This window comes from Euleptes europaea, chromosome 2, assembly GCF_029931775.1.
Source record: "Euleptes europaea isolate rEulEur1 chromosome 2, rEulEur1.hap1, whole genome shotgun sequence".
Lineage (NCBI taxonomy): Eukaryota > Metazoa > Chordata > Lepidosauria > Squamata > Sphaerodactylidae > Euleptes > Euleptes europaea.
In genome coordinates this window covers 38,144,157-38,158,673 of record NC_079313.1, presented here as the reverse complement: position 1 = coordinate 38,158,673, position 14,517 = coordinate 38,144,157, and the positions used below count along the sequence as shown (strand labels likewise).

The 14,517-nt window shown below is 39.5% G+C and overlaps 1 protein-coding gene across 1 annotated transcript in view; it reads left to right on the top strand.

Annotated features, from left to right (window-relative positions):
* EEIG2 (EEIG family member 2) overlaps positions 1-9,689 on the top strand; it is a 42,139-nt gene extending 32,450 nt beyond the window's left edge. Inside the window, exons 6-11 of the mRNA XM_056844981.1 lie at positions 2,253-2,359; positions 5,155-5,250; positions 5,813-5,978; positions 6,085-6,212; positions 7,878-7,947; positions 9,516-9,689. Of these exons, the coding sequence (XP_056700959.1) occupies positions 2,253-2,359; positions 5,155-5,250; positions 5,813-5,978; positions 6,085-6,212; positions 7,878-7,947; positions 9,516-9,558 (610 nt within the window). The 3' untranslated portion in view covers positions 9,559-9,689. The remainder of the gene's footprint in view (positions 1-2,252; positions 2,360-5,154; positions 5,251-5,812; positions 5,979-6,084; positions 6,213-7,877; positions 7,948-9,515) is intronic.
* The last annotated feature ends 4,828 nt before the right edge of the window (positions 9,690-14,517 follow it).

Sequence of the window (14,517 nt, the reverse complement as noted above, 5' to 3'; positions counted from 1 at the left end):
GAGTGCAGCAGCAACTCTCTGGCACCCTTAGCACTGTCTACTGACGCCAGGAGGAAAGCAGGTAGGATGCATGTTACAGACATGAAAGTTAATTGAAGAAGCAAATAGTGGAGGAGGGTGTGGCATACTTACAGCCACTGTTCTTTCCCGGCTCTGATCAAGTACTTTTACATTCCTACAAAAACAGTGGTGTGACAGAATTAGTATCATTGTTGCATCCATCTCCAATGTATTTGTGCTCTTGCTTTTCTTAGCATTGTGTATACTGTTTTGTGACATGGCAGCAAGCTCTCACAATTAGTGCTTACACTCGTAAGTATTGGTCTTAGCTGTCATTCAGTCAATCACTGTTCCCCCTTCTTTATACTAATTTGCAATACAAATAGTTCAGAACTAAAATCTTAGTTTTGTTCAGCCTGAAAGCTACTCTTTTATAGAATTGCATGTTGCTTGTTTAGTGGGGCAGCTAGATTGTACACACCTACCCTTTTTTAGTTCAGTTTATCAGCACGTCATTGGGCAGCACCATTATTCAGTTATCAGCCTTTCCTCAGAGCTGGGGCCATTTTGGTAAACAACTTGCCCTGATCTAGATGATCCAGGCTAGCTTGATCTTGTTAAATCTCAGAAGTTAGGTAGGGTTTGGCCCTGATTAGTACTTAGACGGGAGACCACCAAGGAAGTCCAGGGTTGCCACACAGAGGCAGGCAATGGCAAACCTTGAAAATCGTATGGGGTCACCGTAAGTCAGCCGTGACTTGATTGTGCACTTTCCACCACCAAACAGCATCCTAAAAGGGAGCAAATACCTTTTTTTCCTAATAGTAAACCTTTTGATAACTCTGGGCACGAAATCTGACATTTACTGCTTGAATTCACGAGAATAAAGGCGTCTGTTACCAATCCAGATTTTGTGTTCTTTTCCGAACATTAGTATGAAATTTCTGTTGGGTGTGGCATTGTTTTCTATACTGCCCTGTTCAATAACAGACTGAGCAAGGGCTGGAGAATCAGAAGCCTTAGCCTTGCCTAGTGACTCACTCCTTGGCAAGCTGAGATACAGGCAAAGTATGTAAGTATTTTACATACAGCCTATTCCTCTCCCTGGCCCCCTTAATGTGTACAGCAGAATCAGCTCGGGTAGAGATCTTAGTTTAGTGCAGCAACTCTTTGCCAGTTGCCAGTGGCAATGGCATTCCCACAGAAGTGAGCAACAAAGGTGTATTAAGGCTTTTATGGAAAGAGAAGGTTTGTTGCCCTCTGGGGAAAAAAGGGGTTGAAATGTGTTATACTATCTGTGCAGAGGTGTCTTTAGTCTGGTGTCCCAATGGGAAGCCTTTGAGGTTGGATGTGGGTCCCAGACCTCTAGTTCTCTTATCTCTATGCTGCTGATAAAATTTTGTTTTGAAACTGCTGTGCAGTTTTATTTAGTTAGCAAAATTCCAGCCATACCAAAGAATTGTTTTGCAAGTACTGCACACATTTTTAGAATAGGCAGATAGATGGTGTTTGCTTCTGATGGAAATTTCTCCCAGTAAGACAAGCATTTTGTAGATTTATTTAACTATCAGCTTCTCCGTCTTTTGAGAGCACCTCACACTTGAAGCCTGATAAGGCAGCAAATGCTGCAGGTGCACAAATGCCTCCATTCATTCAGATCAATAGCATGAGTGTTTATGTGTGGTCCCATTGAGACAATATGAGCTACGTATCAGTGCCTGAACAGCTTAGGCATGTAGAACTTGTGACCCTCCAAGCCCAAAAAGCCCCCTGTTTTTGCCTGCTTGTCTTGGAACTAGGCTATATGTAGCTGGATGCCTGTGTTTGGCTTGGAGGGTCACAAGTTGTACAGGCCAGGAATAGCAACTCATCCAATATGTGATTAGTTTGTTTGAAAGGTATGTGGAATATTTAATTCCCAATTCTGTGCATAATTAATCAGCACAGTGCAGGGAGACATTTCTTGTCTGCACCTTATGTTTACAGCAGTGACATAAAATAAAGCAATGCCAGTAAAATTTAAAATGGAAAAAAAACATTGTATTGTGATTTATATTTGAAGTGCAGTCTAACTAATATCACCATTCTTCTGCAAAGGCTAGTATATGGCCCCATGGTCTCCCAAGACAGTTAATAATTGGACATTTTGAGGTTGATAATCTACAAATTTAATGGTCAATAGATTTTTAATCAGACATTTGGAGGTTGATAATCTCTATACTTAATGTTCAAATCTGTTTGCTCGTTTGCAGGCCTCCATCCACAGCCATGTCTATATCGGTTGCTGGAGAACCAGAATCACTACAAGAAGACAGGAAAGGGGGAGAGAGCATAAAAGCAGCACATCTGAGTGTATCAGGTTGGGAACCATGCTACGTGATTGTGCTTTTCCTTAGCCATCTTGCAGATAACTGGATAAATAGTAACATCACTGATGCGGGCTTCTCTTGATATTAGGCTGTATGGCAAGAATCAAAAGTTTTCATACTTATTCACTGGTATTTTGTAGGGAGAAAAAGGTATGTATAAGAGGTATACATTAATGTTGATGTGTACAATCAGGGAACCATTGCACTGCTTCAGAACTGAGATGATTTGATGTTTGAAGAGGTATTTGAAAATTGAACATCTTGTTTGCAAAGACCATTATGACATTTCCTGGGATGAGTCCTTTTTTTATAGCTTCACCTCACCAGTCACTGTTCTAGAAGTTTCACTTCCCACCTCTGCCCTGCAATGGGGAGGTCAGAAGGAAGAATGTTCTGGGGTAGCATTCGTCTTGGATATGACACCCACCCAGGCCTGTGGGTGATATTTCTGGTATGAGGTAAAGTTGGCAGACAGATAAGACAATTTATCCTTTAAATAGTTAACAAGAACGAAATTATTTAGTATAACACAAACTGAGGTTATTGACACCTAAAATAGAGTTATAGGATTTCCGTTTTTATCTGTAAATGCCAAGGAAACCTTTTCATAGCAGGCTCTAATAACTTTGTTACAAACAAACAAGTACCCTGCTGCCTTCTACATGCAGTTTCAGGGGACATAATTGTCAAGAAGTTGAGGTCCCTCAATTTCTTGGGTTTCATGATTTCCTTGGTTCAGGCCTGGAGGTCTATGAGTTTTGTGCTATTGGGATGTTAGAACAGTAAAATAGTTCCATTTTGAAACCTGCTTCTGGGGAAGGAATAAGATAGACATCCAGCTGCTACTCGTTAAAGCCTCCTCTCCCCTTTTTGGAATGCAAGGCCGTGCGTTGTCACGGTAAATAATCGGTCAGCCACTATCTTAATGTTTGTGATGACATTCAGGTGCAGGGAGTTCTGCAGGCTTCACCACCTGGATGCGTCAATTAGTGAGTCAGCATTCTGACCAAGCCATTAATTAACAGCTAATTACTTTCGTTTTCTCAGTTGGCCTCTATGAGCTCATGCCATTGAGAAAACAAATATAAAGACAGACCAGTCCTGAGCAAATCATGCATGCTTTGGGGTATAGCAGGAGAGCTGTGCTGGCGGCATCAGAACCCATTTGATTTTGGCCCTTGAGGGGGAAACTCTGGTCAAGCTGACCTTTTGGAGAAACCTTTGGACAACCTTTTGAAACTCTTGTATGCTGAAAGAACTCTTGAAACTGGTAACTATTGGAACATTGCTTTTGAGAAGCCTTTCCAATCTCCTTAATTTTAGAAACTGAAATATTGTATGAGTTAGCTATGCTAAATCATTTTGTTATTTTCTTGCTTAAAACTTCATGACTTTTCTTTCCTGTAACCAGCATAAATCTTATAAAATAAATCATTAGCCTTTTAAATTGGCTGTGTCTTTTGCCTTTGGGATTCCAAGCCTAAATCTAAGTGCCTTGTGTGTGTGTGAGTGTGAAACCACCTACCAAAACCTAAAACCTTTTTGTGAGTGTAATCTTCCCCTAGCAAGGCCTCTACCTCGCAGGTAAGCGTTGCACTGAATTTGAAGCTTGGTAAGGGTTGCCCTGAACTCTTGCCTGGAGGATTAACTTTTGATTCAGGGCTGGTGGCAACTACTCATTGGACTTGGGGCAAAAGCCTGGAGTTTAATGTTTTGCTTTTTGGGAAACTTTTGACCAAACCAAAGCAGCCCAGCTGGTGGAGGGTGGTTGGAGCTCTTTGACAATAATGAAAAATCTGTTCCCTGCACAGGTCCTTATCCCTCTCTCCTGTAAAGCTACATCTAACCAACTCTCATATCCAACTGACAGCTTCCCCCTGAAAACCTCAACTGTCAATCCTGACAGGCCTTCCCAGACTCAGCTCTTAATGTTTGTTGGAGCTCTGTTCTCACTTGCTCCTGAATTGCTGGGTGTTTTTTATTCTTCTATATGTTTCACCTGCTTTCTGTTCAGTTGAGCTTCTTGGGTGTTTATATTGATTTGCTTAGTATGAAAATATTTTGTTTGCCGCCAGCTACTTCAAAAATATTTTGCAGAGATTAGACAGAAATGAACTATATACATTCAGAATAAACAAGGTAGTTTTGTGTCTGCACATTGGCAGTCTTCACTTTGGCAGGTGACTGGGTAGCCGCTATGGATGCATGCTCACAATTTACTGAGTTGCTTGGACATCATATGCCCCCACCCCAGCAGGATCAAGTTATTCAGAGAAAGCACTCCTTTAAGTTGATTTTTGTTGTTGGGTACATTGAGACAGATGGGGGAGGGGGACAGCCACAGCAAAGCAGTACAAGAATGTACATGTGCAAAGGATGCAGGGCCCATAAGGGGCCACAATCATGTGGCTGAAAACCCCCATAAAAGTAACTTGTTGCTCCTTATCATCATTAGTCAGCATTACATGTACAGAGCACAGTTGCTTGGTACCGATAAGAGATGTGGTTAGCATTATCTATTCATCTAATCAAAATATATGTAAAAAACGAGAGATCATCAACATAACTACGGCCACAAATATTTGGAAAGCTATCAGTTTTTAACAGTCCACTGTCTCCTCATATGCTTTGAGATACAGCGTAAAGCTTTAGAATATGGTGATACCTATGAGAGAGAGAGATTTCAATAAGCAAACACCTACGCTATTGTTACCTAGTATTGGTGAGAGCATTCATCTGAGGGAGTAACTCTGCAACAGTGTTGCTTGATTTCCTTTATTTGCAGATCTTGCAACAAAAAGTGCTTCTATCCCAGATGAACTTGGAGCAAGTGGACATTCTAGGACATCCAGCTATGCAAGCCAGCAGTCAAAAGTGTCAGGTAGGAGACATTTTAGATGTGATGGAATGTGTTCATTAGTTCTTGTGGATCTGTAAACAAGAATGGGAAAAATAGGACTGGCTTTCCTCCCTTTAACCGTATCCTGAGTCATAGAATTTAAGCAGGTGACACTTTTCCCACTACATCTCCATGCTAGAATTTTTTTTTAATATTTCTGTGTTTCAGACTGCTATTAAAGGCACAGGGGCAAAAGTTGGTTTAAAAAAGAAAAGTAGCAACTGATCTCAAGGGGAGTATAAACTAGAAAGTTAAATAAGGCAATATCTGCTCATGAAATGTAATGCAATGTCAGCATTTAAAAGAGCAAACCTTAAGGTTAGCTAACACTGCTGAGTCATCAAAAAAGATGTAGTAAGTCATTAGCAGTTGAAATGAGATCACTAAATGGATTCTAGCTATTTAGGGTATAGTTATATATAAATAAAAACTATGTTTATAAATAAAAACTATGTTTAAGATGGGGTAGAAATGGGAATCCTGCCCTTCATGGTCATATTATCACTTTGCATGAAATTAATGTCTCTGAATTGTGTTCTTCTAGGTTATAGCACCTGCCATTCGAGATCATCCAGCATCTCTGATCTCTGCCATAAGAGAAATACGTCTGCAGGAAGTACATCGACGGGTATAGGCAGTATTCTAGAACCATGTGAAGAGACTGAGTCCAAGAAAAATGAGGAAGATGCAGCCTCAGAAAAATCGAACAGGTATAACATAATTTTTTTCCAGTTTTGCTGAAGTATTTTTAAATAAATGTACAGAATTGTGCTGTAACGATTACAGTGTAATCTAAAACTTTTACATGTTTCATAGATACCCAGTAAAACAGGATTCTGTAGAGTCGCAGCTGAAGAGGGTTGATGCTACCAGAGTTGATGCTGATGATGTTGTTGAAAAAATACTGCAGAGTCAAGACTTCAGTTTGGACTCAAGTGCAGAAGGTTTGTAAAATGCAAGTGAATCAGAACTATAAGTAAGTGCAAAGAGATATACATTAGGGCAAAAAAATCCTAATTTCACAAATATTCTGGCAAAGTGACGGAACAGACCAAGAAAAAAAAGGCACATTCCATGCTAGGGATCAGCAGGAAAGGAGATTGAGAATTAAATGGCATGTTGCAAGTCCCATATTCAAGTCCTTGGTGCAGGCACTTTTGGTGGACTGTTACAGTTGTGGTAACCACATCTAAAAAAGGATATTAAAGAGCTGGAGAAAAAGTGCAGAAAAGGGCATCCAAAATGATCACAGGAATGGAGCACCTTCCCATGAGGCAAAGCATTTGGGGCATTTTAGTTTTTAAAAAGGCAGTTGGGAGGTGACATAACAACTATCTATACAATTGTGCATGGTATTTGGATAGAGACATTTTTTCCTGTCCAATAACCCTAGAATTGAGTCACCCTATGAAACAGGTTGGCAGTAGATTCAAGACATCCCATAGGAAGTACTACTTCAGTCAGTGAGCAATTAACTTGTGAAACTCACTGCCACAAGATGTGGTGATGGCCACTGACTTATATAGACTGAAAACAAATTTATTGTTGTAGATGAAAGTAATTTGTGGATTCAGAGGCAGAATGCCTCTGATTGCCAGAGCGTGGGAATCAGTCAGCAAATGCGGGCAGTTGCTAGCAGGTCCTGCTTGTGGGATTCCCTGTGGCACCTGACTGGCCACTTTTTGAAACAGAATGCTGGAATTAGCCATTGCAGTGATCCTGCAGGGCTCCTCTTATTTTCTTAAAATTGGTGACCGGTTCCAAATGGATGGCTGCAAGCTTCTTTCTACATAATTGTGTAGGTCTGAACCCCCATGGCAATCCTAAAACTATCCAGTGGGAAATCTCTAGGTGCTTAATACATGTTAAGCAGTCCAGAAATAATAGTTAATGAAAAGCTCAAACAAATGTGTAGGAAATGTGTTGTCACCCAGGGACCTAAGGCAGGGAAGAGTCAGATCAAGGCAGGGATAACAAACAGTATCAGAGCTGTTGATCCCACAGCAGCCAGAGCTGAACTGAGGTTATTTATAGGAGTGAGTGCCTGCAGCTGTGGCAGTGGGCTTGAGTCTGCAAGCACTCACAGCTGGACCTTACCCTGCATGCTGCAAAGCCTTATGGTGGAGCTAGGTCTCCAGATTCCTTGTGGTCAGCAGAGAGGCCTCAGGCAGCCAGTAGTGCGTTCTGCCATCCAAGCTGACTTCTGCCTGGCCTTTCTGTCTTCTCTGCTCTCAAGGTGACCTTGCCAATTGGCCACTCTCCTTCATAGGTCCCTTAGCAATCTCAGGTTTGGGTGATGACTCCTGCCTCTTAGCCTTCTGGGCTTCTGGTCCAGTAGCCACAGCTGACTGCAAGTTCCTTGACAGCCCTGGGGGTCTGAAGGCCCAGGCACCTCAGGGTCTGCCATGGGTTTGTCCTCCAAGGGATATACTACCCTAGTGTCATCATCATCTGATGAAGAATCACAGGCCCATTCCCAACATGTATAATCTAAATACAAATTCGTTTTTAGTTCTAGAGATTGGGGTACATGTTAACTCCAAAAATTTATCCACAAACAGTACAACAATATTCATTTTAAATTTAAGGTTTTTTGTTCTCCTTTTCAGAGGAAGGGCTAAGACTCTTTGTGGGTCCTGGAGGGAGTACTGCCTTCGGAAGCCATCACTTACCTAACAGGTATGTCTTTTAATGCTACCTAGAGAAGGTAATATCACGGTCTATCTGTGACACAATAAGCAATGGGAAAAACCGAAGTGTGCTGCAAAGCCTAAAACTTCAAAGGTGCCTCTCTAGGCCCCATGGCCACATTGTTGTAATACTCATCATCGGACTTAATTTCGGCTTTCCTTGCCTTGCTGCATTTCATTGGATAAGAAAACTCAAACCACCGTGATGTCACACTCTGCATTCCTCTCCATTCCTGTAGCCCCTTCTGACTCAGAAAGTCAATTCCTGGGATTGCAAGATCTGGGCAGAGGAACAGCCATGCAGGTCAGTGGGCTGAAGCGAGGAGGGACAAAGGGATGAAACTGACCTCTTCTCAGCTGAGTAGAGAATGTAGAAGAGGAAGGGGGAGCAATTTCATCCCCTTGTCCTTCATTCCAGCCCCTCCCCCACAAGCTACACAGCTGTGCGTGCGCCTTGCAGCTCTGGGAATGGTTTTTTTGTCAGAAAAGGCTCTAAGAACAGAGAAGAATATAGGAAAACTTTACATTTCATGCACAAAGTGGCACGGTACCACGTTTTTGTATCTTATGAAATGTAAGTTCTGCCCTATGTATTAAAATATTGCTCTAGTCTGTGCCTCTGGTGTCTGCTTTCTAGTAACAACTTTTTTTAAAATCCAAACAGAAAACACATAACACATGACAATACAAACATAGCATCTAAAATATATTTTAAAAAAGTATCCGGGTGCGCAAAAAGAGTTTTGTTTCCATTTTAATGTCTTCCCTAAATTGTACTATTCTAGCTAAATGACATTAAATATACTACCTTTTGTTTGTTGTTCATTCTCATAATACTAACACTTTGCGCTTACATAGTAAAACTCGCCATACTAAATTCTCATCTAATTTTAACATTATTACTAACTTAATTGTAATTAATTTCTCTTATTTACTTTTCCAGTATAACTTTATATCTAACCATTTTCAATTCTGTTTTTATATTTTATGACACATATGAATAATATAATTTTCCATTTTTGGGGAACTCTTTACTGGGTCTTTTATTCACTTGGTTTGTCAACTTGGCCATCACTGTGTACTCTGCTAATTTGTCTTTCCAGTCTTCTACATCTGGACAGTCTTCTGACTTCCACTTTGTAGCAAGCACCACTCTTGCAGCCGTAGCCATATATCTGAACAGCTCCTCCAAAGACTTCACTATTGTGGATGGTACGGTTCCTAACAGCATGATTTTAGGATCCATTGCTAATTTAGCTTTTAAGATTTTTTAAATTTCAGTATGGACTTAGCTCAAAAAATTTTTTAATCTTCTTATATAACTACTATGTATGAAAGAAAGTCCCATCTGTCTCCTTGCATTTCCAGCAGAGTCCACTAACATCCCTATTCATCTTCTGGATGTCTTTTGGTGTAATGTACCAATGAAAAAACATTTTATACCAATTTTCTCTTAAAGCTGGACTTGCTGTAAATTTAATTGCTTTGGTTCATAACTGCTCCCACTGTTGCATCAAAATCTTTTTTCTAGTAATAACTTTTTTCTTGATCTTTCAGAGTGGGTTCTGGAGCATATGAACAAGTAGTGATTAAACGCTAGAAGAACTGGACTAAAATTACACAGTAATTCTTGGAGTTGCAGAATTTGCATAATTCCAAATACTGTCCTAGTCGGGCTCTTCTGAAATGGCTGGTTTGTAGTCGCCTGGATTGTCAGTTTGAGTTTGTCTTATGGAAAATGCCCTTTTCTGTATCTGCAGTGGCAGTTTTCATTTTGTTATACTTTGTGAACCAGTGTGAGCGTTACCTGATGTTGGTGGATTTATTGCATTGTTCTGTAAGTGCTAAATCAAACTTCCCTTTTTGAAAATGGGACAAATGGTATATAATTGAACATAATATGTTGAAATTACTTGTTATGTATGGAAATGCATTCAACAATATGCTCTATTTGCTACTTGGCTCACACATCATCTATTTCAATTTTTTTTCTTAGGGATAATCTTATTTTTAGTATTGGCTGACTGTTTCTGTCAGAGCAGAACTGCTGGTTCAAGGAAATCCCAGCCAGCTGAGCTTTTAGGAAATAAGATTAAATACTGTTACAAATGGGCGTAACTTTAAGACCAAATAGCATGGGAGAAGGACTAGTCTATTGTTTGAAAGGGTTGGTTCTGACTACATTTAATAAGATATATGTATGCACTGATTGCTGGTTACAATAGAGCATTCAGTGCCAACATGGAGACTTAGTGCCTCAAAACTATTTTTTGATATTAGAAGGTTACATTGATTGATACTAGGTCCATACCAGAACCAAACTACATCTTTAGGAGTTAATTGAGAACACTGATCTCATGGGATATTCTGTGGTGAACAACTGGGAGCATGTAGTAGTATGATGTTTAGCTCATAGAGTATTAAAAAAGAATTGTTTAACATATGAAAGAGTGCCTTGTTCTGGGGATGGGAGGAAGGACAAAGTACTGAACTATCTTTTTATGAAGTTATAAGAACAACCAGTGGATGGCTAACTGAAAACTACTTCCACTTGTCAAGAAAAGCACTTTATGTAGCAATTTTCTTCGTCCAGTCTGAAAATCAAACTTTGTCCCTTGGTTAGATGATTGCTGACTTCAGCCCGGTATGAATGAGGTGCAGCTTTAGACATATAATTTACTTGTGAAGTTTCTCCCCATAATTTGCATCATATTTAAAAGGTGTTTGCCTTATTCAGAGCTGTATATGTGCACTTATGTTTCTCACAGCCCTCAATGCTGGGCATGTACAGGCCATTGAGCAAGTCCCCTTTTAAAGGTGGGCGAAAACTGTGCTGCTCACTGCTGGGCAACATTGAAAAACAGCCTCTGATTTCAGTGGAACTTGTGCTGTGAAAGCTCCTGGTGTATTTGTGACCAGTATGTAAAGATTTGCACAAATGAAATAGTGCAATGTATCTCTGCATCTATTTAGAATTTAGATTTTTTTTTCTCCCAATAGACTTATTTTCTTACAGCTTTAACAACACACATTTTTGTGAAGGGATTGGCAGGGCAAAAGACTGCCAACAACTCAGGAGAGTTATCAGCTGTCAGTAATTTGCCTTTGATGTCATTAGTTGGTTACTGGAATTGATCAAGATGTTTCACGTTGGGTTATGAGAAATTAAATGACATGTATTTTTACTTACAGTGAATATGGAACATCTAATGTTTTTACTGGTTTCCTGAAATCAGGCAATGTTCCATTTCTTTTTGAAGATATATAATGGAAGTCTTAAGCTAAATGAAGAAAAATGTTTTATGTTTGTGACTTAGTTTTATAAATGTAGTCTAGTGCATATTGATGAACTCGTTTTTTATTTAAATCATACATGTGAACTGTTAAAATCAGAACCATTTCTTAATTATGGTACCCACAAATAATCTACTGCTTTATAAAGTGTTTTATTAAGTTTGAAACGTTCTGAGTTTCAGTACAAGTTACTTTGTTTTTAGATTCTGTTAAAATAATGTAGAAGGAATGCACAAGATTTGTTTTGAAATGTAAATTATTCTGAGCAAAATTGAGCTTGCCATCAGTGTGTTTAACATTTTAAAAAATCACTAAGGCTAGTGTTTGAATTTGTTGAGCAATGTTGCTGGGTTCTGAAATGTCAATACTAGATGATTGATTTAGGGAGGCAAGTTGGAATGAGTGGAGAAAATCTAAAACTGATATAAGGTCACTTAACTCTGTATAAGGAATGGTCATGTAACTTGTAAAGGGAAAAGTCTATAACCTACAATATTTTAATACAGTCAGCTAGATGCTCCATTATTTATGGATTGTGCATTCAAAAACAATGTTGATCATTTCCTATGACAATACACACACTGCCAGATAGCTGAGTTTGTAGGAAGACAGTTGCCGTACCCATCAAGCTGTTAGATTTTTTTTTACTCCACAGGCAAGTTCAAATAGCCAGTGAAATGTTTGAACAATTATCATGCACTTCTGTCAACTGAACCATTTTCATGAAGCAATTCCATTTCTCTCTACAATATGGAAAATGACCTTCGTATTTGTATATGGAATTTCTTTGTGAAAACAGTACAGTAATATCCAAAACTGCTAATCCTTGAAATCCAGATTTTTTTACCATAGTACACTTGATGTAAAAGAGATGGTCTTAGTAACTCAATAAAAATCTTTAACCTGCTAGTTGTGTGTGCTACTTTTTCAAATCTATAAGCAAACCTCTTCCAGCGGTACAAATGATAATTTGTTGTCCTTTATGCAATGAAGACGAATATGTGTTTTATTTCTTCTAAAATAATTGACCTTGCGATTACAGTAATTTCTCCACTCTGTTTTCATACAGCTTTCTGTGAGTTTTTCATAAACAGTGTTTTAATTTTGGGGGTCAACAATATTTTAAAACACTACAAGCTTATAAATGTTTAAAAGCTTTTATCCTCATCTTACCCTTGTCCCCGCCCCCCAAGAAAAAGTAGTTTATTTCTGTAAGCTATCCTATACTCCATGTGCTGCATCCCTAAATGCCACCATCTCTATTTGTTTTAGGCAACTATGGAATGTGCTGCACTGGCAAATTATGAGTAGGTATGTCAATTGTTATACTAATGTACAATATTTAGGTTACCTACTTGTTAATATTACCAAAGTAGCAAAACTGCACTTTGCAAACAAGAAGTTGCTGGCCATTCCAAAAAATGACAAATTCATGAAAAAGCAGCACTTCCATTTCTGTTACATCTCTAGTACCTGTGCACATCTTATTCTTTTTTTCTTTCCCCCCAATAGTTATCCCTCTACCACACTGTAGTGGTTTCAAAGACTCCATGAAGAAGCAGAACTGCAGTTGAATTAAAATCTGCACAATGTTGGTATAATGGAGGCAGGATAATGAAAAAGAAGCCTTCTGCTTGTCCAAGGAGAAAGTTGCTGCAACACTAGTGTGATGGGGGAAAATACTGCCTTGCAAGGGGGCAGGAAACCCATAATACACTTAGTGTGCAGCTCACTGTATTCTCTTTATCTTTCCCATGCTCATAGCATTAAAAACCAAGTGCACTGTTAATCTCCATTCCTCGAGCACAGGGAAGACATCTTCCCTCAATACTGTGCTGTTCTGTTACATGAGAAACTTATTTTTCCCAGCAGTGCACTTGGATATATATTTGGACTGGATATATCTAAAAAGTATCAGTATTTTTCAGAGATATTCAGGATCCAGATCAATATTTGGGAATCTCAGCATTACTGTTACCTCGATCCAAAACATTCCTGGAAATATTAAGGAATATCTGGGGCCAGCATTTTTTTCTTTTTAAAAGTATAATAATTATAAACATAATTATAATTTAAATGCATCTCTCATGTACCCTTGAAATGTCAGAGTACGGTATCAAAAATAAAAGTTGAAAATACCTGGAAGCTACCTATCACCCTGTCCATGGGGTTGCCAACAGGCCTGGAGAATGTCCTGTCTCTTTGATAGTTTTTTTTTTAATTATTCATTTTTTGAAGGGGCTACAGGAAAAGACAAATAGGGAGGATTTGACAGTTCATCTTGTGTCCGTGCCCAGTGAAGCCTGTCTACATAACATTTTTTCTATTATTATTATTATTGATCTTTTTGAGATACAGGAGTGAAGGGGAGGGGTAAAGCATGGGGAATAGGGAAATGGTGCATGTGCTATGATCCCGCAACCCACATCCAGTTTTGTGCCTAGTAGTACTCCATGTAGTTCTACTCAACTCATTATTAAGTTTTTGTTCTGAAATGTTGTCTATCTATAAACAATGTTTGGTCTGTCTCATAGTAAAAATCGCAGATTCTTTCTGCTGTGGCTTGAGTGAAACCCTGGCCGCACTGTCCTTGCAGTCTGATTATGACCTAGATAAGTTTTCACCCGTATTTTTCATAGTATGGTCGCCACTTTTGTTGATGCTCTCCCAATGCAAGACTGGGATAAGATGTGGAACTCTGAAATTGAATTCTCAAAGTCCCAAGACGTCCGAGAAAATTGGTATAAAATGTTCTACCGATGGTATCTGGCACCTACAGGCTTACAATGTACAGATCCAACCAGGCAACTTGCTGGAAGTGCTCGGAAACAGAAGGAACCTTTTACCACCAATGGTGGACCTGTAAATAGGCCCAGAAATTTTGGAAGCGAATACACAAATAGATCCTGGAAATGCTTCAGGTGGACATTGAATTAAACCCGAAGTTCATGCTCTTGGGAATAGTACCGACACAGATACAGACCATGGGGCCAGCATTTTAAAGGTCAAACTTGTGTTTCCATTTTTCTCTGCAGATTTCCTGGTAACAGGAGGGAGGGAATCAGTGTTCACAAGCAAATGGGATCACATTAGGGGGAGTTTAGCAGGCTGATTCTGCTGGGATTCTCTGGTTCAACATTCTGTTGAGCTTGCACTGCCACACTGGCCCTGGGTTCTGCTTGAATTCTGAGGTTTGACATAGGTTCTGTTGGGCTGGAAATAGGCCTCACTTGGATTGTGGGGATTCTGCTGGGAGGCTCTGGTT